This window comes from Salvelinus alpinus, chromosome 1 (assembly GCF_045679555.1).
Source record: "Salvelinus alpinus chromosome 1, SLU_Salpinus.1, whole genome shotgun sequence".
NCBI lineage: Eukaryota > Metazoa > Chordata > Actinopteri > Salmoniformes > Salmonidae > Salvelinus > Salvelinus alpinus.
This window is the reverse complement of record NC_092086.1, coordinates 98,418,023-98,443,044: the sequence shown is the minus strand read 5'-3', so window position 1 is coordinate 98,443,044 and position 25,022 is coordinate 98,418,023. Positions and strand designations below refer to the sequence as shown.

The window sequence follows — 25,022 nt, the reverse complement described above, 5'->3', positions numbered from 1 at the left end:
ATATACCAGGACAAATTAGCTAGCAACTGCAAGCTAGCTAGCTAAATTGACATAAATGATTAATGCTTTTCGACCGGTCCCCAAATTAATATAATTGGTTGAGTTTGTTTTGATATTTCAACCTGCGTGTCGTGATTGCGTTCTGTCTGGGGGGACAAAATCAACTTGCGTACGCACCGTATCCGGTTTGGGCATGGTGTTAGGCTTGTGTGCGGCTTCGGCCATGGAAACCCATTTCATAAAGCTCCCGACAAACAGTTCTGAGGCTGACGTTGCTTCCAGAGGCAGTTTCGAACTCTGTAGTGAGTGTTGCAACCGAGGACAGGCGTTTTTTACGTGCTATGCACTTAACTTCTCGCGGCCCTGTTATGTGAGCTTGTGTGGCCTACCAATTCCCGGCTGATCTGTTGTTGCTTCTAGAAGTTTCCACTTCACAATAACAGTACTTACAGTTGACCGGGGCAGCTCTAGCATGGCAGAAATTTGACAAACTGACTTGTTGGAAAGGTAGTATTCTATGACGGTGCCACGTTGAAAGTCACTGAGATCTTCAGTACGGGCCATTCTACTGCCAATGTTTGTCTATGGAAATTGCATGGCTGTGTGCTCCATTTTTATACACCTGTCCGCAATGAGTGTGGCTGAAATAGCCAAATCCACTAATTTGAAGGGCTGCCCACATACTTTTGGTTATGTAGTGTATCTATGCCCATAACCATATATCAGTATGTGCCGCTTAGTGACGTACATTATAACCCTGTGGTCTATGGGTGAACGGTCGTGATGAGCGCAGTATCTCTTTGAAGCATACTGAACAAAAGTATAAACGCAACATGCAACAATTTCAACGATTTCACAGTTAAATAAGGAAATCAGTCAATTGAAGTTAATTCATTAGGCCCTAATCTATGGATTTCACATGACTGGGCAGGGGCGCAGCCAATTAGAATGAGTTTTTCCCCACAAAAAGGGCTTTATTACAAACAAATTCTCCTCAGTTTCATCAGCTGTCTGGGTGACTGGTCTCAGACGATCCCGCAGCTGAAGAAGCTTGATGTGAAGGTACTGGGATGGGCTGGTTACACATGGTCTGCGGTTGTGAGGCCAGATGGGTGTACTGCCAAATTCTCTAAAATGACATTGGAGGTGGCTTATGGTAGAAAAATTAACATTCAATTCTCTGCCAACAGTTCTGGTGGACATTCCTGCAGTCAGCATGCCAATTGCACACTCTCTCAACTTGAGACATCTGTGGCATTGTGTTGTGTGACAACTGCACATTTTAGAGTGGCTTTTTATTGTCCCCAGCGCAAGGTCCATCTGTGTACTGATCATGCTGTTTAATCAGCTTCTTGATATGCCACACCTTTCAGGTGGATGCGTTATCTTGGCAAAGGAGAAATACTCACTAACAGGGATGTAAACAAACGTGCACAAAATGTGGGAGAAATAATCTTTTTGTGAACATTTCTGGATCTTCAGCTCATGAAACATGGAACCAAGACTTTACATGTTGCTTTGTATTTTTGTTCAGTACAGAAACAAACCTCCAATAGTCTGCCTAATATAGATGAGTTCACAGTACCCTCGGGATGTTTCAAGTTTTATTTGTCACGTGCACAGGTACAGTGAAATGTGTAGACAATACTCTGCAGTATTCAATATCAAAATAGTATATATTTATATGAAAATCAGTGTGATTTTGAATATGATTTAAAATATGAGTTTGTTTACAGTAGCTAATATCCCCTGGGTCTTTTAAGTGACCAGGCATAGCCTGTATGTCCTTGTTGTTTGCGTACAGTACATCTATATAAGGGATTGTTCTGTATAGAAAATGCTTGGGTGTTCCACCTAGGTGTTTTCTGGTCCGCCTAAGTTGTAATTTTGAAATATGTAGAAAAGATAATGTACCTATATACAGTACCAGTCAAAAGTTAGGACTCACCTACTCATTTTGGGGTTTTTCTTTATTTTTACTATTTTTTACATAGAATAATAGTGAAGACATCAAAACTGAAATAACACACATGGAATCCTGTAGTAACCAAAACAGTGTTAAACAAATCAAAATATATTTGAGATTCTTCAAAATATCCACCCACCCATAACAGCTTTGCACACTCTTGGCATTCTCTCAACCAGCTTTTTATTTTATTTAACCTTTTTATTTAACTAGGCAAGTCGGTTAAGAACAAATTCTTATTTACAATGACGGCCTACACCGGCCAAACCCTCCCCTACCCCGGACGACGCTGGGCCAATTGTGCGCCGCCCTATGAGGAATGCTTTTCCAACAGTCTTGAAGGAGTTCCCAAATATGCTGAGCACTTGTTGGCTGCTTTTCCATCACTCTGCGGTCCAACTCATCCCAAACCATCTCAATTGGGTTGAGGTCGGGTGATTGTGAAGGCCAGGTCATCTGATGCAGCACTCCATCACTCTCCTTCTTGGTAAATTGCCCTTACTCAGCCTGGAGGTGTGTTGTGTCATTGTCCTGTTGAAAAACAAATGATAGTCCCACTAAGCACAAATCAGATGGGATGGCGTATCGCTGCAGAATGCTGCCTTTTTTAATTCTAAATAAATCATTGTCACCAACAAAGCACCTCCACACCATCACACCTCCTCCTCCATGCTTCATGGTGGGAACCACACATGTGGAGATCATCTGTTCACCTACTCTGCGTCTCACAAAGACTCAGCGGTTGGAACGAAAAATCTCAAATTTGGACTCAACAGACCAAAGGACAGATTTCCACCAGTCTAATGTCCATTACTTGTGTTTCTTGACCCAAGCAAGTCTCTTCTTCTTCTTATTGGTGTCCAATGCCTGATTTCACACGGTCCCCTCTGAACAGTTGATGTTGAGATGTGTCTGTTACTTGAACTCTGAAGCATTTATTTGGGCTGCAATCTGAGGTGCAGTTACCTCTGCTGCAGAGGATAAGTTCATTAGAGTTAACTCTGGGTCTTTCTTTCCTGTGGCGGTCCTCATGAGAGACAGTTTCTTCATTGCGCTTGCTGGTTTTTGCGACTGCACTTGAAGAATCTTGAAATCTTCCAGGTTTGACTGACCTTCATGTCTTATAGTAATAATGGACTGCTGTTTCTCTTTTCCTATTTGAGCTGTTCTTGCCATAATATGGACTTGGTCTTTTACCAAATAGGGCTTCTTCTGTATACCACCCTACCTTGTCACAACACAACTGATTGGCTCAAATGCATTAAGAAGGAAAGAAATTCCACAAATGTACTTTTAACAAGGCACACATGTTGATTGAAATGCATTGTAGGTAAATGTAGCCTTTTATTTAACTAGGCAAGTCAGTTAAGAACAAATTCTTATTTACAATGACGGCCTACCCCGGACAAACTTGGGCCAATTGTGCACCGCCCTATGGGACTCCCAGTCATGGCTGGATGTGATACAGCCTGGATTCGAACCAGGGACTGTAATAATGCCTCTTGCACTGAGATGCAGTGCCTTAGACCGCTGCGCCACTCGGGAGCCCAAGAGTGTGCAAAGCTGTCATCAAGGCAAAGGGTGGCTACTTTGAAAAATCTCAAATATGAAATATATTTTTATGTAATACTTTTTTGGTTGCTAGATGATTCCATATGTGTTATTTCATAGTTTTCATGTCTTCACTATTATTCTACAATGTAGAACAATAAAGAGAAACCCTTGAATGAGTAGGTGTGTCCAATCTTTTGACTGGTACTGTATACAGTGCCTTGCAAAAGTATTCATCACCTTTGGCGTTTTTCCTATTTTGTTGCGTTACAACCTGTAATTTAAATGGATTTTTATTTGGATTTCATTTAATGGACATACACCAAATAGTCCAAATTGGTGAAGTGAAATTAAAAAAATTGAATGTTTCAAAAAATAAAAAAATGAAAAAGTGGTGTGTGCATATGTATTCACCCCCTTTGCTCTGAAGCCCCTAAATAAGATCTGGTGCAACCAATTACCTTCAGAAGTCACACAATTAGTTAAATAAAGTCCACCTGTGTGCAATTGAAGTGTCACATGATCTGTCACATGATCTCAGTACTTATACACCTGTTCTGAAAGGCCCCAGAGTCTGCAACACCACTAAGCAAGGGGCTCCACCAAGCAAGCGGCACCATGAAGACCAAGGTGCTCTCCAAACAGGTCAGGTACAATGTTGTGAAGAACTACAGATCAGGGTTGGGTTATAAAAAAATATCAGAAACTTTGAACATCCCACAGAGCACCATTAAATCCATTATTACAATTTTTTAAGAATATTGCACCACAACAAACCTGCCAAGAGAGGGCCGCCCACCAAAACTCACAGACCTGGCAAGGAGGGCATTAATCAGAGAGGCAACAAAGCTGCAAAGCTCCACAGCGGAGATTGGAGTATCTGTCCATAGGACCACTTTAAGCCAAACACTCCACAGAGCTGGACTTTACGGAAGAGTGGCCAGAAAAAAGCCATTGCTTAAAGAAAAAAATAAGTAAACACGTTTGGTGTTCGCCAATAGGCATTTGGGAGACTCCCCAAACATATGGAAGAAGGTATTCTGGTCAGATGAGACTAAAATGTAGTTTTTTGTCCATCGAGGATAATGCTATGTCTGGCGCAAACCCAACACCTCTCATCACCCCGAGAACATCATCCCCACAGTGAAGCATGGTGGTGGCAGCATCATGTTATTATTTTCATTGGCAGGGATTGGAAAACTGGTCAGAATTGAAGGAATTATGGATGGTGCTAAATACAGGGAAATTCTTGAGGGTAACCTGTTTCAGTCTTTGAGATTGGAGACTGGGATGGAGGTTCACCTTCCAGCAGGACAATGACCCTAAGCATACTGCTAAAGCAACACTTGAGTGGTTTAAGGGGAAACATGTCTTGGAATGGCCTCGTCAAAGCCCAAACCTCAATCCAATTGAGAATCTGTGGTATGACTTAAAGATTGCTGTACACCAGCGGAACCCATCCAACTTGAAGGAGCTGGAGCAGTTTTGCCTTGAAGAATGGGCAACAATCCCAGTGGCTAGATGTGCCAAGCTTATAGAGGCATACCCGAAGAGACTTGCAGCTGTAATTGCTGCAAAAGGTGGCTCTACAAAGTATTGCCTTTGTGGCCACTGTATTTAAAAATATATATATAATCTTTGAGAACTAACTCACCAAAATAAAAGCTAGGGGGAAAAATGAATACATTCGGGATTATTGATTTTGTTTGAGCATATTACAGCATTAGCCATGGCAAAATGCATAGAATTGCACATTTTTCTCAGCTCCACGGCAGGATGTTAAATCGCAAGGAATTCGCTATAATATTGCAACATTTTCTCTCCGCTCCATGTGTAGAATTGCAGGTAATTGGCTTAAAATGCAAACATTACTCTACACCGCCAAGATTGGGGGCCTCAAATGTTCTTGCACATGAACCGGACCGAATTCGGCTGCGTCGATGGGCCGACCATGGCTATTGCCACACCCACCTTTTTTGATCCAGAAAAATATTTTAACGTGTGTGTGTGTGTTTTATGAGCAGCACTTACAACGTTGTCTCTGCGTTGGCTCAGGGCCAGAAATAAGAGGGGAAAATAAACACTCTCTCAGGAAGAAATAGACTCAATAATGGAAAATGCTCCACATCAAAGCAGCCCCTCTCCCCTCCCCTCCATCTCCCACTGCCTTCAATTTAATTTTACAGCATATATAAACTTGTGCCCTCTCGTTGTTACGTAAAAGTGTTAGTGTTTTGGCATACAATGTTGCTAGGGAAACATGGAAACACTTTCAAACCAAGCTTTTAAGATGTTGGAGTGCAGATGATTTGAGTTAGAAAAATTGCATGTTCTCACTTGAGTGAGGTCAGATGTTGATGACTTCAAATTGTATTAGTCACATGCGGCGAATTCAACAGGTGTAGACCTTACAGTGAAATGCTTACTTACGAGCCCCTAACCAACAATGCAGTAAAAAAAAATTAAATAAGAAATAAAAGTAATACGTAATTAAAGAGCAGCAGTAAAATAACAATAGCGAGACTATATACAGGGGCGTACCGGTACAGAGTCAATGTGTGGGAGCACCGGTTAGTCGAAGGTAATTGAGGTAATATGTACATGTAGGTAGAGTTATTAAAGTGACTATGCATAGATGATAACAACACTGAGTAGCAGCGGTGTAAAAGGGGGGGGGGGGGGGTGCAATGCAAATAGTCTGGGTAGCCATTTGATTAGATGTTCAGGAGTCTTATGGCTTGGGGGTAGAAGCTGTTTAGATGCATCTTGGACCTAGACTTGGCGCTCTGGTACCGCTTGCCGTGCGGTAGCAGAGAGAACAGTCTACGACTAGGGTGGCCGGAGTTTTTGGCAATTTTTAGGGCCTTCCTCTGACACCACCTGGTATAGAGGTCCTGGATGGCAGGAAGCTTTGCCTCAGTGATGTACTGGGCCATACGCACTACCCTCTGTATTGGTGGCCGAGCAGTTGCCATACCAGGCAGTGATGCAACCAGTCAGGTTGCTATCGATGGTGCAGCTGTAGAACCTTTTGAGGATCTGAGGACCCATGCCAAATCTTTTCAGTCTCCTGAGGGGGAATAGGTTTTGTCGTGCCCTCTTCACGACTGTCTTGGGGTGCTTCCTTGGACCATGTTAGTTTGTTGGTGATGTGGACACCAATGAACTTGAAGCTCTCAACCTGCTCCACTATCTCCTTTGTCTCCTTTGTCTTGATCACATTGAGGGAGAGGCTGTTGGCACCACACGACCAGGTCTCTGACCACCTCCCTATAGGGTGTCTCGTCGTTGTCATCAACAAACTTAATGATGGTGTTGGAGACGTGCCTGGCTGTGGAGTCATGAGTGAACAGGGAGAACAGGAGGGGACTGAGCATGCACCCCTGAGGGGCCCCTGTGTTGAGAATCAGTGTGGCGGATGTGTTGCGATCTACCCTTACCACCTGGGGGCGGCCCGTCAGGAAGTCCAGGATCCAGTTGCAGAGGGAGGTGTTTAGTCCCAGGGTCCTTAGCTTAGTGATGAGCTTTGAGGGCACTATGGTGTTGAACGCTGAGCTGTAGTCAATGAATAGCATTCTCACATAGGTGTTTCTTTTGTCCTGGTGCGAAAGGGCAGTGTGGAGTGCAGTAGAGATTGCATCATCTGTTAGGGTGGTATGCAAATTGGAGTGGGTCTAGGGTTTCTGAGATAATGGTGTTGCTGTGAGCCATGGCCAGCCTTTCAAAGCACTTCATGGCTACAGACGTGAGTGCTACGGGTCAGTAGCCATTTAGGCAGGTTTCCTTAGTGTTCCTGTGCACAGGGACGATGGTGGTCTGCTTGAAACATGTTGGTATTACAGACTCGGACAGGGAGAGGTTGAAAATGTCAGTGAAGACACTTACCAGTTGGTCAGTGCATGCTCGCAGTACATGTTCTGGTCATCTGTCTGGCCCTGTTGACCTGTTTTAAAGGTCTTACATCAGCTGCGGAGAGCGTGATCACACAGTCTTCCGGAACAGCTGGTGCTCTCATGCATGTTTCGGTGTTATTTGCCTCAAAGCGAGCATAGAAGTAGTTTAGCTCGTCTGGTAGGCTCGTGTCACTGGGAAGCTCTCGGGTGTGCTTCCCTTTGTAGTCTGTAATGGTTTGCAAGCCCTGCCATATCCGACAAGCGTCAGAGCCGGGTGTAGTATGAATTCGATCTTAGTCCTGTATTGACGCTTTGCCTGTTTGATGGTTCGTCGGGGGGCATAGCGGGATTTCTTATAAGCTTCCGGGTTAGATTCCAGCTCCTTGAAAGCGGCAGCTCTAGCCTTTAGCTCAGTGGGAATGTTGCCTGTAATTCATGGCTTCTGGTTGTGGTATGTACGTATGGTCACTGTGGGGATGACGTCATCTATGCATTTATTGTTGAAGCCAATGACTGATGTGGTGTACTCCTCAATGCCATCGGAGGAATCCCGGAACTTATTCCAGTCTGTGCTAGCAAAACAGTCATGTAGCTTAGCATCTGCTTCATCTGACCCATTTTTTTTTATTGATTGAGTCACTGGTGCTTCCTGCAGGAATCAGGATAGAATTATGGTCAGATTTGACAAATGGAGTGCGACGGAGAGCATTGTATGCGTGAGTGGAGTAAAGGTGGTCCAGAGGTGTTTAATTGTATTTATTTATAAAAAAATCTTCCTCTGTTTGCACATTTAACATGCTGATAGAAATTTGGTAAGACTGATTTAAGTTTTCCTGCATTAAAGCCCCCGACTATTAGGAGCACCGCCTTTGGGTGAGTGTTTTCCTGTTTGCTTATGACGGAATACAGCTCATTCAGTGCAGTCTTAGTGCCAGCCTCAGTCTGTGGTGGTATGTAGACCGCTACGAAAAATACAGATGAACTCTCTAGGTAGATAGCGTGGTGTACAGCTTATCAGGAGATGCTCTAACTCAGGTGAGCAAAACCTTGAGACTTCCCTAGATATCGTTCACCAGCTGTTATTTACAAAAATACATTGTCCGCCCGCCCCTTGTCTTACCAGACGCCGCTGTTCTATCCTGCCGATACAGCGTATAACCAGCCAGCTGTATGTTGATAATGTCGTCGTTCAGCCACGACTCCATGAAGCATAAGATATTACAGTTTTGAATGTTGGTAGTTTAATCTTCCGCGTAGGTCATCGATTTTATTTTCCAAAGATTGCACATTTGCTAGCAGAATGGAAGGCAGTGGGGGTTTATTCCAGCCACCCCAGTCATAGACTGTTCTCTCTACTACTGCATGGCAAGCGGTACCGGAGTGCCAAGTCTAGGACAAAAAGACTTCTACCCGGGACTATTTACATTGTGTGCCCCCCCCCCAACCCCTCTTTTACACTGCTGCTACTCTCTGTTTATCTTATATGCATACTCACTTTAACCATACATCCATGTACATACTACCTCAATTGGGCTGACCAACCAGTGCTTCCGCACATTGACTAACTGGGCTATCTGCATTGTGTCCCACCTCCCGCCAACCCCTCCTTTTACACTACTGCTTCTCTCTGTTCATCATATATGCATAGTCACTTTAACCATACCTACATGTACATACTACCTCAATAAGCCTGACTAACCGGTGTCTGTATATAGCCTTGCTACTCTTATTTTCAAATGTATTTTTACTGTTGTTTTATTTATTTACTTACTTACCTACACATACCTTTTTTTCGCACTATTGGTTAGAGCCTGTAAGTACGCATTTCACTGTAAGGTCTACACCTGTTGTATTCGGCGCACGGGACAAATAAACTTTGATTTGATAATGAATTCTCAGGAGGCAGCCCGCCCTTTGGCTCCTTTTTCTCTGCCTTCTCTTCACTCAAATGACAGGGATCTAGGCCTGTACCCATGGTTCTGTGTTTTCCGTAGTAGATGGTTAGACCAGCGAACTAGGTATCACAGGTCATCATAAAAGCACTGCTTCTTGTGGTGCAGAACTTAGTTGGTCAACTGATTGATTAGATGAGTCAATTCACCTGGTTTCCCTAAACAGCTGCCAATTCCGGGGTCAATATGACAGCAAATACTGCAACACCCTGCAGACCTGATCCTGTATTCACAAAGCCTTTCAGAGTAGGTGTTGATCAAGTGTCAGTCTTTTAGATCATAATGAATTGGGAGTATTTGGACTGATTGGGACCTGATTCTAGATGAGCACTCCTACTCTGAGACTCTTTGTGAATATAGGCCCAGATCCATCTGTCTCTGTACTAGACCTTGCTTTCACTTTTTGTGTTGTTGTACTATAAAGATACCTGACTCCTACCTCTTCATCTTCTCCATTCAGCAGCAGAGACCTCCCAACAGGCCCAAACCCAAAATGGCGGCCTCGTCTCCTGCGCCTGCGGTCAAGCTATCGGCCAGCCGGAGCACGTCTGGGGCCCGGAGAAGGAGGACGCGATGTCGGAAGTGTGAGGCGTGCCTGAGGACAGAGTGTGGAGAATGCCACTTCTGTAAAGACATGAAGAAGTTTGGCGGGCCGGGTCGCATGAAACAGTCCTGCATCATGAGGCAGTGTATTGCGGTAGGCCTCATACTAACCTGCAGAGTATTTGGACATTCTTTGTATGTGTGTGGACATTTTATCTGGTGACTATGTGCAGAGGGGGAGTTTCTAATATACTAATGTGTTGTTTGTTGTCTCCAGCCTGTCCTGCCACACACTGCGGTGTGTCTGGTGTGTGGGGAGGCAGGGAAGGAGGACACAGTGGAGGAAGAGGAGGACAAATTTAACCTCATGCTCATGGAGTGCTCCATCTGCAATGAGATAGTCCATCCACTCTGCCTCAAGGTAAACTGCTCAAGACAGTATGCTGTTAATGAGCATCTTATCTGTTTGATTTAATTGATTCAGTGTGAGCACTTACATTACTGCAGTAATATTTGTTTATGGTAGCCCTTCCTCCTATAGAGCAGGGGTCGGCGACTGAGAGTGGTTTGGTTTTGTCCCGCACCCCCAAAGAAAAGTATTTAGAATTTTTAAGATTTATGTTTTTGGTCAAAAGAATGTAAAGTCACCAGGAGCAAAAAATTAGTTTAATTTAGGAAATCTATTCCCAGGTATTCCCACAAATAAAGAGACATACGTGAACGTGTCTCAATGTATTCAAGGTATGAAATTATTGTTATTAGGGGTTCAGAGCAAAGCCGTGGCGCAGTTATAAGCAGTCTCACTTAAACCCCCATATCTATCCGCTGCTCCGTTTGACATTTGTTACGTTACAGCCTTATTCTAAAACGGATTACATGTTGTTTTTTCTCAATCCCCATAATGACAAAGCAAAAACAGGTTTTTAGAAATGTTTTCAAATGTATGAAAAATAAAAAACTGATATCCCATTGACATAAGTATTCAGACCCTTTACTCAATACTTTACTTCACCGTAAGGATGGTGCCAGGTTTCCTCCAGACGTGACGCTTGGCGTTCAGGCCAAAGAGTTCAGTCTTGGTTTCATCAGACCAGAAAATCTAAATCTTGTTTCTCATGGTCTGAGAGTCCTTTAGGTGCCTTTTGCCTTTTACTGAGGAGTGGCTTCCGTCTGGCCACTCTACCATAAAGGACTGATTGGTGGAGTGCTGCAGAGATGGTTGTCCTTCTGGAAGGTTATCCCATCTCCACAAAGGAACTCTGGAGCTCTGTCAGAGTGACTATCAGGTTCTTGGTCACCTCCGTGAACAAGGCCCTTCTCCCCCGACTGCTCAATTAGGCCAGGTGGCCAGCTCTAGGAAGAGTCTTGGTGGTTCCAATCTTCTTCCATTTAAGAATGGAGACCACTGTGTTCTTGGGGACCTACAATGCTGCAGAAATGTTTTGGTATCCTTCTCCAGATCAGTGCCTCGACACAATTCTGTCTCGGAGCTCTACGGACAATTCCTTCGACCTCATGACTTGGTTTTTGCCCTGACATGCACTATCAACTGTGGGACCTCATATAGACAGGGAATTCCCTTTCCAAATCATGTCCAATCAATACATTTACCACAGGTGGATTCCAATCAAGTTGTAGAAACATCTCAAGGATGATCAATGGAAACAGGATGGACCTTGAGAAAAGCTAAGGGTTTAGTTAAGAGATGGCTGAGTTATTGATAAATCAGGAAATGTGATTTCATGTGTCAATTTTAAATCCTTTGTAAATCCTGTGTAATGTCATCAAAGACATTACATTGATGAACCATGTTAAGTTTGGCATTGATATCTTAACAAATAAGCAAACTAATAATTCACTTGTTTAACTATGTAATGCTACAACTTAAAATAATCATAACAAATCTTTTCATTGACAAAAGCCAGATTCACTCCAAATTTGGTTGTTCACTTCAAATGTTCGCCAGTAGATGCATATTAGCACATATGTTAAAATATGCCAAAATACTTTTAAAAAATCTTCTCATGAGCCATAGGACCAAATGACACCACATTTGGTCCTGATCAGTAAAAGATGGCTGAGTTATTGACAAATCAAAATCTGATTTTAAGAGCTCATTTAACCCACTGTAAATCCACATTTAACAGTGGCCTATCGACTTGAAACTTGTCATTGTTATCATGGACGTCCTTAAGATGTACCACACTGAATTTGGTATTGATATTTTTTTTTTAAACAAGAAAAATATTAACAACTCACTCTTTGCATATGTAACGCTAATGATTTTGTATTTAGTGCACATAAAGGAAGATACAGTAGTTCCTACATGATAGTGCTTGCTTTGTTATCCAACTGATCTTGTGTTCCTTTTGTCACCCTGTGAACCCTGTTTATTGCTGCTCGTAGCTATATTTTTCACCCCCCAAAAATATGAGGGTCTAAGTTGTGGTCAATTTGCAGTGTACATATTATCATAATTATGTTCCGGCCCCCCCATCTTCCGCTCCGACAAAAATTGGTCCGCAGATTAATCTAGTTGCCTTCCCCTGCTATAAAGGACTTATTCTGCAAATGATAAATTATAGCTTTGTTTCATACTTTATCACTTTTACTTGTGCTTCCTATCACCTTCACCAACTCACTACTTGTGCTCTCTTGTTCAGGTGAAGAATTCTGGTGGAGTTGTAAATGAAGAGTTGCCAAACTGCTGGGAGTGTCCAAAATGCAACCATGCAGGGAAGACCGGGAAAGTAAGCATCTATGTGGTTGTGGAAATTAATGTTCTAGGCAGAATATCTACGCTCTGCACTGTTCAATAAATCACGTTTATTATAAAAAGACTTGAATTGTCTGGAAACAAATAGGCAAAAGGTATAAAGTTGTCTTCCCTTGTTTCTTCCCTTTTGGCTGTCAAGCAAAAAAGAGGACCAGGATTCAAGTACGCGTCCAACCTTCCCGGGTCGCTACTGAAGGACTCGCGATTGAACCGTGACGTTAAGGAAGAGTCCGACCTGCCCAGTGTGCCAACATCACCCACTGCAGTGAAGAGGAAGGTAGAGCGTGATGACACCCCCAAGAGGAAAGCAGAGGAATATCCTCCTCTGAAGAAACGTTCTCCCATGTTGTCTCTGGGCGGGCTACCTCATCCCCGACCCAGGCCTGAGGACAACCCTCTGAGGAAGAAGAGGAAGCTGTTCGACATCAAAGATGAGGACGAGCCTCCTGTTGTCAAGAAAAAGGTAATTTATCCAACAGGCTTTAAGCTGACTATGGATAATTATTTTTATATTGACTGTCTTTACTGAGCCATCCTCTTGATTTGATAAGAGACAGATTTGATAAGGCCCAGAGTTTATTTTGTCAAGATTCTATTACCAAACAACCCTTTTGATTTGAGAATTTGTAGTCCACTTACTTGTCAAACACCGTTTGGAGAAAAATCTATGATAAATAAGGTCTTTATAAAAATGCAAATTAAAACTGTAAAGATGATTGTAACAAATGAATGTCAGAGTAATTGATATGCTCCCCATGTGCCCTTACAGAAGAAGCCCCCAAAACCCGATGACTCCTTCACCTCCAAGCTGTTACGGCCCATCAAGCAAGAGAAAGTTGATGAGGACGAAGACCATGAAGATGACAGATACACAGGGGACAGGGTTGCAGCTAAAGGGAAAAGAGAAGAGGATGAAGATGAGGAGGAAGAAGAGGAGAAAGATGGTATAGAGGACAGTAAAGACGGTAAAGTAAAGACTATGCTGAGTCCACTGTTACGGACGTCTGCAGCCAGAGAGAGTGACCAGTCTTGCTCCAGCTCTCCCCGGGCAGGGCCCAGCAGTGAGGGGGGCGATGCCCCAGAGAAGACACTTGGCCAGCTGAAGGCACACCAGCGACGCCGCCTACCCAACAAAGAGCTGAGCAAGGAGCTGAGCAAAGAGCTCAACCTGGAGATCCAGAAGACCGAGGACTGCTTGGCCAATCAGAACCGCAGACCACTGAAGGGGGAGAACAGCCCGACCAATAACAACCGTCGACCACTGAAGACTGAGGACTCTATCAATCAGAACCGCAGACCACTAAAAACAGAGGACTCCCCCACCAATCAGAACCGCAGGCCAATTAAGACTGAGGATGGCCTATCCAATCACAACCGTCGACCATTGAAGACCGAGGACAGCTTGGCCAATCAGAACCACAGGCCAATGAAGACAGAGCCTGAGAGTGACGGGGAGGAGCATAAGCCCAAGCGGCCACTCGACAACGGCAGCAGTGACCTCGGAGACTGGCTCCACCCCAGGGGGCGGGAGGTGAACGGGACGCCCCGCCAGCTCTCGCCCCTGGGGTGGAACCGCAGCTCTCCGATCACACCTATTTGCCCACGCCCCCCTCCCTGCCACTCACCGTCCAAGTGTGTACAGATGGAGCGTCACGTGATCCGGCCGCCTCCCATCAGCCCCCCGCCAGACAGACTTCCCCTGGATGACGGACAGGCCCACGTGATGCGCAGGGAGGTGTGGATGGTCGTGTTCGGCCACCTCGCACACAGAGACCTGTGTGTCTGCATGCGCGTCTGCAAGACCTGGAACAGATGGTGAGCTGTAGCTATCGGAGGTCGTGTCTACACTTGACAATTTACATGCAACTTCTGCTATCAGAATACGAAGATCGTATGGGTCTAGACGCACAAAAGTCACTTTGTGGTCTGATTGTGTTCAGATCTGTCTGACCACTTCAGGAGGTGGTCAGGGATGCGTTGTGTGCGGATTTCTCCTCAGTCTGGACGCAATCAGGCTACCAAAAGCGCATACATTGGACGACGTCATCAGTGTCTAGAAAACTTGTGTTTTGGGACCGAGAGGCACCTTATCAAAACAAATTTATTTATAAAGCCCGTCTTACATCAGCTGATATCACAAAGTGCTGTACAGAAACCCAGCCTAAAACCCCAAACAGCAAGCAATGCAGGTGTAGACGCACGGTGGCTAGGAAAAACTCCCTCGAAAGGCCATCATTATAACATTGGAGGAAATGCGTTCCTAGCGTGTGAGGATCGTGTTTGCTGGCCTCATAAATGCTTTTGTTTGGCTAGAGTTATGCAATCCCTTCAGCATTGCTTGGTAACTACAGAGGTTAGCTGGCTACTTAGCTATACAGTAGTTAGCTACTGCCGTCTATTGTTGTTGTTATCATATTTGGTTTATTCCACCATTTGTAGAATGCACACTGGCATTTGATTATAGTGCAGGAACGGACACAATGTGGACGCATTTAAATGTAGACTCGTGACGTGTTCGGAATTCCATGATCAGAACTCCATTATCAGAATACTAAAGCTGCATGAACTGCCAAGTCCAGACAGGGCCTGATAGACCAAAACGTCTGGTACGAAGTTGGACAAGTCAGTCTTGTGAATAGTGGGTTGTGTTTTTCAAAGTGGTCTTTGTTTATTGGAAAGACCGTATGAACACTAAGCTGTAAGGCTCGTGGCTTGCCTAGAGCTCTCACCTCAGTGTAGTCTTTCCACAGCTGTAGCTATGGTGGCTGTGTGATCGTGTAGTTACCTTCGTCCCTGTCTCCCCAGGTGCTGTGATAAGAGACTGTGGACGCAGATCGATCTGAACCGCTGTAAGTCCATCACTCCCCTCATGCTGAGTGGCATCATCCGCAGACAGCCTGTGGCTCTGGACCTCAGCTGGACCAACATCTCCAAGAAGCAGCTCAGCTGGCTCATCAACAGACTGCCAGGTATATTCAACACTAGCCAGCAGTGTTGTAACTGAGGCAATGTGCATATCCCTCTGTGGCTTTTTAATAGAACGGTCTACAGTATACACCTAGCCATTATACTGTGTCTGTCCATGGCTCTGGGTACACACTGCAAACCTGATGTCACCACTGCAGCCTGTTACTGTGCTTCTTTGTACTGAGAGCATTGATAAGAACGTATTTAATGTGACTAGTTTGGTGATAATGTAACGCTGTCTTTGTTTCCTTGGTTGGGTGAGCTGGAAGTTTCAGAGAATGCTGCCGTATGTCTGCGATTCTGCTCCATAATAATGGTATCCCCAGGGGTTCCTCAGTGTTTCTGACGATTGGCTTTGTTTCTTCTTAGAATTAATTATGCGGCGACTGTAATTACATTTGCATAGTGATGGTTTTTGTTTGCTTGATTTTGCACCCTCAGGTTAATGAACTGTTGGAGACTATTAAGACCCCCCCCCCAAAGGATTGAACGGGGCAGCAGATAATGTTACACGTTTTGAGTTACTTAATTAGGACTGACTTAGTCCAAGGGAGGCAAACCCAATTCTGTATTATTATGGCTTTTGGTTTCAGTCATTTTGACAGTGCTAGGGTGTGTTTAGTAGGAATTGAGAGAGTGAGTGATGTCGTTGAGTTTGACCCCTCTTAACCCCTGACTGTTGTCCCTGCAGGTCTGCGGATGCTGCTGCTCTCAGGCTGCTCCTGGGTGGCTGTGTCTGCCCTCTGCACCGCCAGCTGCCCCCTGCTGCGGACCCTGGACGTCCAGTGGGTAGAGGGTCTCAAAGACGCCCAGATGAGGGATCTGCTCTCACCCCCCACAGACAACAGACCAGGTAGGTTTTCGCCATCCTGCACTGTGTTAGAGACCATCTGGACACATGGTGTGAAGTATTGAACAGTATGTCAATCTGCTTTGGAGTCCAGTCAGGCTATTGCAGCCCATCCATGTCAGGTCTTGCTGTGCTCTCTGCTGACCATTTGTGTCGGTCTTTATAGGCCACACAGCTGGAAAAGCTTGCATTCGATTTTGCTCCTAGTAGAAGTAAGGAAGCTTTTTAAAAAAATATTTAAAAAAGAACTTGACATGCATTCAATCTTTGTCTCTGTCGTGTCTTTGACTATGCCAGATTGGTTGCTATGACATGCTATTCTATAAAATCATTTATCCGCAATTAATATTACCTGATTGAACTAATCATGTAAATATTAATTAACTAGAGAGGGACACCACGAAATAATATTTATAGAGCTGTTATCTTTCGAATAAACTCTTAAAGATTTAGTAATATTTTACTAAATAACAGTCACATTAATCGTCATTTTATTCAGTCTCATCTGAAAGTTGTAAGTCCTTGATTATCTGCAAGAATCCTGGCTAACAAGTTGAATCAGCAATACAAAATTGGGTTTGATTATTTATTTACTAAATACCTAACTAATCACACAGAATCACACATATACAATTAAATCATAACTTGATCACAAATTACGTCATACAGAAAACGTCCCTAGCGGGCGGGATAGATATGACAGCTTGTTACACAAAGGGAAGGGGCGGGATTTTAGTGAAAGAGCGGGAGACTGGAACATAGGCAAAAGCTGTGCTCTCGTAAATATAGTATCTTATGCATTCTAAATTACCGCCCATTTGACAAGGAAAATGCAATACATATTTACTCTGAGCTGCGCTTCAGTAGGTTGGTGGTAGATGGACCGTGTCGCCAACCTGAGTCCTCTGTCCTTTGAAGAATGTCTCTGGTTGTCACGGGATACGTGTAGTAACGTTGTGTGTGGAAGACGGGATACTCGGAGTGTCCTTCCTAACCTGCGTTTGTAGCAGCTGTTGCCAACTCAACGGCTAGGAGATATCACTTCTGTAGTGAACACGAGTTCAAAGTTCATACCATTCACAATCAAAGTCCATGCTGATGTTGGCCTAGTTCTGTAGTTATTGTCTGAACCATTCTGACATCGGATCGTCATCCAAAATGTACCCGGAACAGGAAGTTACATTTTTGTCACTGGCTTTATATAGTGGAGGTAGAGGGGTGTGTCTGAAAACTCTATTACCCAGGTCTCTTCACAGGGGCGTGCCACTGGTTGAGCTGAGGAAAACTTATGAAAGCACAGATCTCTCATTTGGAAGCTAAATTTACATTTAATCTCTTCACAAATAATCTCATATTCAAACATTTGAATTAAACAACAATTCCATGTGAATCCGATACCTCTGACATTTATACTTTCCACAGTAGAGTTTGTCATTCTATCATTGATGAGAATGTGTCAGAGGGCAACCGAACTGACATAATATACCTTAAGTACCACCGCATATGTTCAGTTGGTTGGATTATCAGAATATAGTTCATTTCCCCCAACTTCTGATGTTACCCAGAATCTCTATGTTAACCCATGGGTTTCCTTATGTCACATCAGTTATAGTGGGGAGAGAGAAAAAGGGGGAAAGAGGTATTTATGACTGTCGTAAACCTACCCCCAACCCAACGTCATGACATCTCTCTCTACCTCTCTAGGTCAGCTGGACAACAGGAGTAAGCTGCGAAATGTGGTGGACCTGCGTCTGGCCGGGCTGGACATCACGGACACCTCTCTGCGCCTCCTCATCCGCTACATGCCCCAACTGACCAGACTGGACCTGAGCTACTGCAACCACGTTACTGACCAGTCAGTCAACATCCTGACCGCTGCAGGGACCACCACCAGAGACTCGCTCACTGACATCAACCTCTCCGGTAGGATCATACAAGGCCATGTCACAATGCCTACTATCACTATAGACATTGGCCATGTCAGAATGTCTCTACTAAAAGTAATCACCGCTAACAGTACTATTCACTATTTAGAACATACTGGTGAGAATCCGGACATGGCCATTGACTGCTCATTGCAATGTTCATTCATTGCTTCATAGGTCTTATTGAATAACAAATGTTCCCTACTGAGATGAATGTGTGCCTCCATAAAGTCATATAACGACCCCATAAACACCAGTATAAAGTATAAATAGCTTAAATAGAGAATTGTCTCTATTTCTGATGCACAGTTGGAGCCATGGGGTGGAGTAAAACTAGGCTCCATTCCAAACACCATAACTGAAGTACCCCCATGGTTCTCCTCTCCCTGAGTAGTGCTGTTAAAGGTTGGGTCAATGTGGGACAGACAGACAGGGGGTTCTCTGGCACCACTGATGTCTAATTATCCACTGTCAGTCACTGTTAATGGGGGAAGCCGTCACCCATTGACTGCACTCAATATGCTCATGACTATGGTGAGGTTTTGGTTGGAGCCTTTATTCTAGAAAACAAATGACTGTTATGACCAAGTATATAGGAGGCGCCTATCTTTGTGTTTTAACTGAAGATGATGAATGGTCTCATATTACGACAACCTAATACTGTATATTCCTCCTCCCTAATCTCTGCAGTGTGCAACAGAGTCACGGACCAGTCCCTGACCTACTTCAAGCGCTGTGGAAGCATCTGTCATATTGACTTGCGATACTGCAAGCAGGTGACCAAAGAGGGCTGCGAGCAATTCATTGCTGAGATGTCAGTGAGTGTACAGTTTGAACTAGTAGAGGAGAAACTACTGCTGAAACTCAGCTAGTGGACAAACAGCAGGTTGATGAAGACTGTACTGTATGCACTGGCTAGCTAGGACACTCGTTAGAATAAGGAACTGGCAAGGGTGATGTTATCACCATGGAGACGGTGTTGTATTTCACGCATCTCTGTGCAAAAAACAACCCACATTGGAAATGGCATAAGACATTTTAATAGTGACTGTTGCCCTGATACTCATTGAATGGCTCTTGTGCTGCTGAAGCAAGAATGTTTTCCAGAACAGGATGTTCAACATGTAAGGCAGGACACCTGGCTGTACTGGAAATTTGACAGCGCATGTTTTTTGTTTTGTTTTTTTGTCTTTGCTAAGATATTGAAGTATTTAATTTTTTCTTTCTGCAAGTGAACTCTATAAATACATACATACATACATACATATATACAGTTGAAGTCGGAAGTTTACATACACCTTAGCCAAATACATTTAAACTCAGTTTTTCACAATTCCTGACATTTAATCCTAGTAATAATTCCCTGTCTTAGGTCAGTTAGGATCACCACTTTATTTTAAGAATGTGAAACGTCAGAATAATAGTAGAGAGAATGATTTATTTCAGCTTTTATTTCTTTCATCACATTCCCAGTGGGTCAGAAGTTTACATACACTCAATTAGTATTTGGTAGCTTTGCCTTTAAACTGTTTAACTTTGGTCAAATGTTTTGGGTAGCCATCCACAAGCTTCCCACAATAAGTTGGGTGAATTTTGTCCCATTCCTCCTGACAGAGCTGGTGTAACTGAGTCAGGTTTGTAGGCCTCCTTGCTCGCAGACGCTTTTTCAGTTCTGCCCACAAATTTTCTATAGGATTGAGGTCAGGACTTTGTGATGGCCACTCCAATACCTTGACTTTGTTGTCCTTAAGCCATTTTGCCACAACTTTGGAAGTATACTTGGGGTCATTGTCCATTTGGAAGACGCATTTGCGACCAAGCTTTAACTTCCTGACTGATGTCTTGAGATGTTGCTTCAATATATCCACATAATTTCCCTTCCTCATGATGCCATCTATTTTGCGAAGTGCACCAGTCCCTCCTGCAGCAAAACACCCCCACAACATGATGCTGCCACCCTTGTGGTTCACGGTTGGGATGGTGTTCTTCGGTTTGCAAGCCTCCCCCTTTTTCTTCCAAACTAAAGATGGTCATTATGGCCATTCGGTTCTATTTTTGTTTCATCAGACCAGAGGACCTTTCTCCAAAAAGTACAATCTTTGTCCCCATGTGCAGTTGCAAACCGTAGTCTGGCTTTTTTATGGCGGTTTTGGAGCAGTGGCTTCTTCCTTGCTGAGCGGCCTTTCAGGTTATGTCGATATAGGACTCGTTTTACTGTGGATATAGATACTTTTGTACCTGTTTCCTCCAGCATCTTCACAAGGTCCTTTGCTGTTGTTCTGAAATTGATTTGCACTTTTCGCACCAAAGTACGTTAATCTCTAGGAGACAGAACGCGTCTCCTTCCTTAGCGGTATGCCGGCTGCGTGGTCCCATGGTGTTTATACTTACATACTATTGTTTGTACAGATGAACGTGGTACCTAAGTGTATGTAAACTTCCGACTTCAACTATATAAAACCCTTTTGGAATTATGTTAGCACAGCTGAAAACTGTTGTGCTGATTTAAAGAAGCAATACAACTGGCCTTCTTTAGACTAGTTGAGTATCTGGAGCATCAGCATTTGTGGGTTCGATTACAGGCTCAAAATGGCCAGAAACCAAGTACTTTCTTCTGAAACTCGTCAGTCTATTCTTGTTCTGAGAAATGAAGGCTATTCCATGCGAGAAATTGCCAAGAAACTGAAAATCTTGTATAACGCTGTGTACTACTCCCTTCACAGAACAGAGCAAACTGGCACTAACCAGAATAGAGAGGAGTGGGAGGCCCCGGTGCACAACTGAGCAAGAGGACAAGTACATTAGAGTGTCTAGGTTGAGAAACAGACGCCTCACAAGTCCTCAACTGGCAGCTTCATTAAATTGTACCCGCAAAACACCAGTCTCAACGTCAACAGTGAAGAGGCGACTCCAGGATGCTGGCCTTCTAGGCAGAGCGGCAAAGAAAAAGCCATATCTCAGACTGGCCAATAAAAATAAAAGGTTAAGATGGGCAACAGATCACAGACACAAGACAGAGGAACTCTGCCTAGAAGACCAGCATCCCGGAGTCGCCTCTTCACTGTTGCCGTTGAGACTGGTGTTTTAAAAAAACAAGGACATTTTTAAGTGACCAAAACTTTTGAACGGTAGTGTATGTATGTACACAGACACACACACACACACACACACACACACTGAGTGAAAAAAAACATTAGGAACACCTTCCTAATATGGAGTTGCACCCTTTTGCCCTCAACAGCCTCATTACGTTGGGGACTCTACAAGGTGTCAAGTTTTCTCCAATGCTTCCTACAGTTCTGTCAAGTTGGCTGGATGTCCTTTGGGTGGTGGACCATTCTTGATACACACGGGAAACGTGTTGCATGTGAAAAACCCAGCAGCATTGCAGTTCTTGACTCACTCAAACTGGTGTGCCTGGCTCCTACTACAATAACCTTTTGAAAGGCACTTAAATATTTTGTCTTCCCATTCCCCGTCTGAATGGCACACGTACACAATCCATGTCTCAATTGTTGCAAGGCTTAGAAATCATTCTTTAACGGGTCTCCTCCCCTTCATCTACACTGATTTGAAGTGGATTTAACATCACATTAATAAGGGACCATAGCTTTCACCGGGATTCACCTGGTCAGTCTGTCATTGAAAGAGCAGGTGTTCTCTTTCTATGAGGAATGATTGTTTTGGGTTAAAAACCACTCCAGGCCACTCTTGAACATCTAAAACTATATAGATATTATAATGGGACGATATATTTTCAAATAACTGCCTTTTTTCCCTGACCTGCAAATTTGCTTTTGACGAACAAACACATCAGTCCGAAAATAAATCTGTGCGGCTCAACGTTTAATTTTGAAAAGCTGATGTGGCCCTCGAGCCAAAATGATTGGCCACCCCTGGTGTACACAATGGTCATGTTTTTCTAATTCTGTTCATTATTTTATTTTGTTGCAATGCACCGTTTCTACATTATACAGAACAATGTTTTTTATCAGAAAGTGTTTCATACTTTTGTGCAGTACTGAATGCACTGATTTACATGTACCATTTTGATTGACACTATTCAATCTGCCTCAGTTTGTTTTTTATTATTTAGACTCAAACCTTCTCTGAAGATTTATGCCAATAGAGCAGTAGCTTGTTTTCTGTGCAGGTGTTTTATATTGTATTTATTTAAGTGCTGCTATTTCATTTTGATATGTGTATTTGTCTGTACACAGGTACTTTCTCCTTTCCATAGAACAGTTGTTTTACTCCACTTCAATTTCTAAATATTTTACTCCACTTCAATTTCTAAATATCTATAAAAATCGATTTCCACTTTGACAATTTTTTAAATATTACTGTACTTTCCCAGGTTTATCAAGCCAGTGTGAGTTGGCACCAGTGACCGTTTGCTAGAGGAAGCATCATGAGACTGATGTAAAGTCTACTACTTGCATACCAAGAATCTGTCAATCAGTCTCCATATACTAGGCTGGTGACATTACCATACTGTTTTAGATGCAGGTTTTAAAGACATGCTCCTGAACTTTGCCGACTAGTGAGTCTTTTTTAAACCTCCCACTTTCGACTGAATGTGTCAATGCCGTTCATACATGCATAATCTATGAACAGAATTACTGTTCCATGAAATCGCTAGTTTGAAAGCGACTGTTAACTGGAAACTGTAGGCTCTGCCATTTTCCCCCACGTGGGCTAGCCCCCTAGCAATTTGAGCTTCAGCCCCTCGCAATCAAATTGTATTTGTCACGTGCGCCGAATACAATGGTTGTAGACTTAACCGTGAAATGCTTGAGTGACAGCTAGCAAGATGCACACATAATAGAGCGAGAGAGAGAGCAATGATGTGGTGCACATATCTGATGTGGTATGCAGTTTTCGGGGACCAGTTTTATCTTATGAGTGCTACTTTCAGAACTACTGGCTAAAAAGTATACAAAAGTACTGGAGAATCTCTTTAACCAGACACAGTATAGTATGTGTATAATAATAACCTGCATACACAAGTAAAGCCACTACTTACTACTGGTGTAATATAAGGAATGTAGTTAGTTACCTGTCAGACACTGACCGTACAGTTCCCCAGTTTGTATTTAACGTGTGTTAATTACAGGAAATAACAAAAGTATGGCTACTGGGGGGTCCTAATGTGTATATAAATATACTTCTTTTGTATGAGGACAGGTCTATCTACCAACCATGTCTTCCCTGTGCAGTTGGGAAATTTTTTAGTACTAGTATGTCATTGGTTCAACTGTATATACTGTATAGAGAACTGTTTGTGACTTGTTACTAAAAATTAATTCTAAATACTGAACTCTATATTTTTGGTCATGTTTCCACGATTGTCTTAATTTATCTTTTTGGTCATGTTTATAAGCATTGTGTGCAATATGTAAACAAAACATTTGTGAAATATGTTTAAAGTATGTCATATGTTGGAATATCTATTAACGGTTTTTACATTCTGAAATAAAGACCTTAAACATCAACATTTGGAATAGTTTGCCATTTTGTCAACTTGCATTCATTAAACCGGGGATAAACAATTGATTTAGGGTAACCGGTCAGATACAGCAGTGTTAAAAAAAAAAAACAGGATCTCTGCTTATTATATGGTACAGTATTTTATTCAATCTATTAAATACTTGTAATTACCAAAATAAAAAGTTCAACATTCCAAAATACAAAGTTCCAGGATTCCATAGAGTGCTCATAGCTATAACTCATCCTACTTTGACATCATATAGCTGCCTACAAGTGACATCTGAGATATCGCAGCATTATTATAAACATACATGTAAACACAGTGACAGTGTTCGCTACCGTGTGCAATGTACAAATATTCATAAGGTTTTGAATCCCCTAGCAGGTAAGGACAAGAAATGCTCCAAAATAAAATGAAAACTTTAATGGGGAAATGTCATGATCAGTGATCTCTGTTTTTGATTGGAGAGTCATTAATTTGATCAAATTAAGGGAATTTACATTCTGAAAAAAATTATATTCAACCTCTTAAAATATCAAATGCTAATAAATTATATTAAGACATCCAAAGCAAATGGAAAAATATATATTTATCAATAGCTTACATATCATATGCAATTATTTTACAGCAATAAGCTTTTTGTCTAACGATCTAAAGGCATTAGTAGATTTTTTTTTTTCTTCAATAGACATTTGAATAAATATAATTTTATGATAGAACAGAAGTTGTATTTGTATAAACAAATAAACTTAAGACTGAGTTTATGCATCCTTTTCTTCTCTTGAAAAGAGATATTAAAAGACAAACCCACAACGTGATAAAATACGTTTAAATATGAGCTCAGAACAGAGGAATTAGCACCTGTCACCTTCAAGAGGTGAACACTGAGCCAATGGACAACACACCTAGGAAAAGTAATGGAATGATATTGCTTAATTAAGCTAAGTAGCAGAGACACATTGTCAGTCATGCCAGACTTTAATAAAAGATACACCGACGAAGAGCATAGGAACGTAAAGCATGGGATGACCCAGCCACAGCATATGGTATGTTACCACAGTAGACCGGAGCCTTCTCTAAACCAAACAAGATCATCATAATGTGATAT

General features: G+C 42.8%; 1 protein-coding gene across 5 annotated transcripts in view; it reads left to right on the top strand.

Annotated features, from left to right (window-relative positions):
* LOC139536095 (lysine-specific demethylase 2B-like) overlaps positions 1–23,918 on the top strand; it is a 52,933-nt gene extending 29,015 nt beyond the window's left edge. For 2 of the 5 annotated variants that reach the window (XM_071336286.1, XM_071336250.1), the window contains exons 13-21: positions 9,823–10,059; positions 10,183–10,326; positions 12,569–12,656; positions 12,813–13,144; positions 13,451–14,496; positions 15,487–15,650; positions 16,340–16,501; positions 18,203–18,421; positions 19,114–23,918. In XM_071336286.1, the coding sequence (XP_071192387.1) occupies positions 9,823–10,059; positions 10,183–10,326; positions 12,569–12,656; positions 12,813–13,144; positions 13,451–14,496; positions 15,487–15,650; positions 16,340–16,501; positions 18,203–18,421; positions 19,114–19,295 (2,574 nt within the window). In that variant the 3' untranslated portion in view covers positions 19,296–23,918. The remainder of the gene's footprint in view (positions 1–9,822; positions 10,060–10,182; positions 10,327–12,568; positions 12,657–12,812; positions 13,145–13,450; positions 14,497–15,486; positions 15,651–16,339; positions 16,502–18,202; positions 18,422–19,113) is intronic. The other 3 variants (XM_071336276.1, XM_071336259.1, XM_071336266.1) reach the window with 3 other exon arrangements.
* The last annotated feature ends 1,104 nt before the right edge of the window (positions 23,919–25,022 follow it).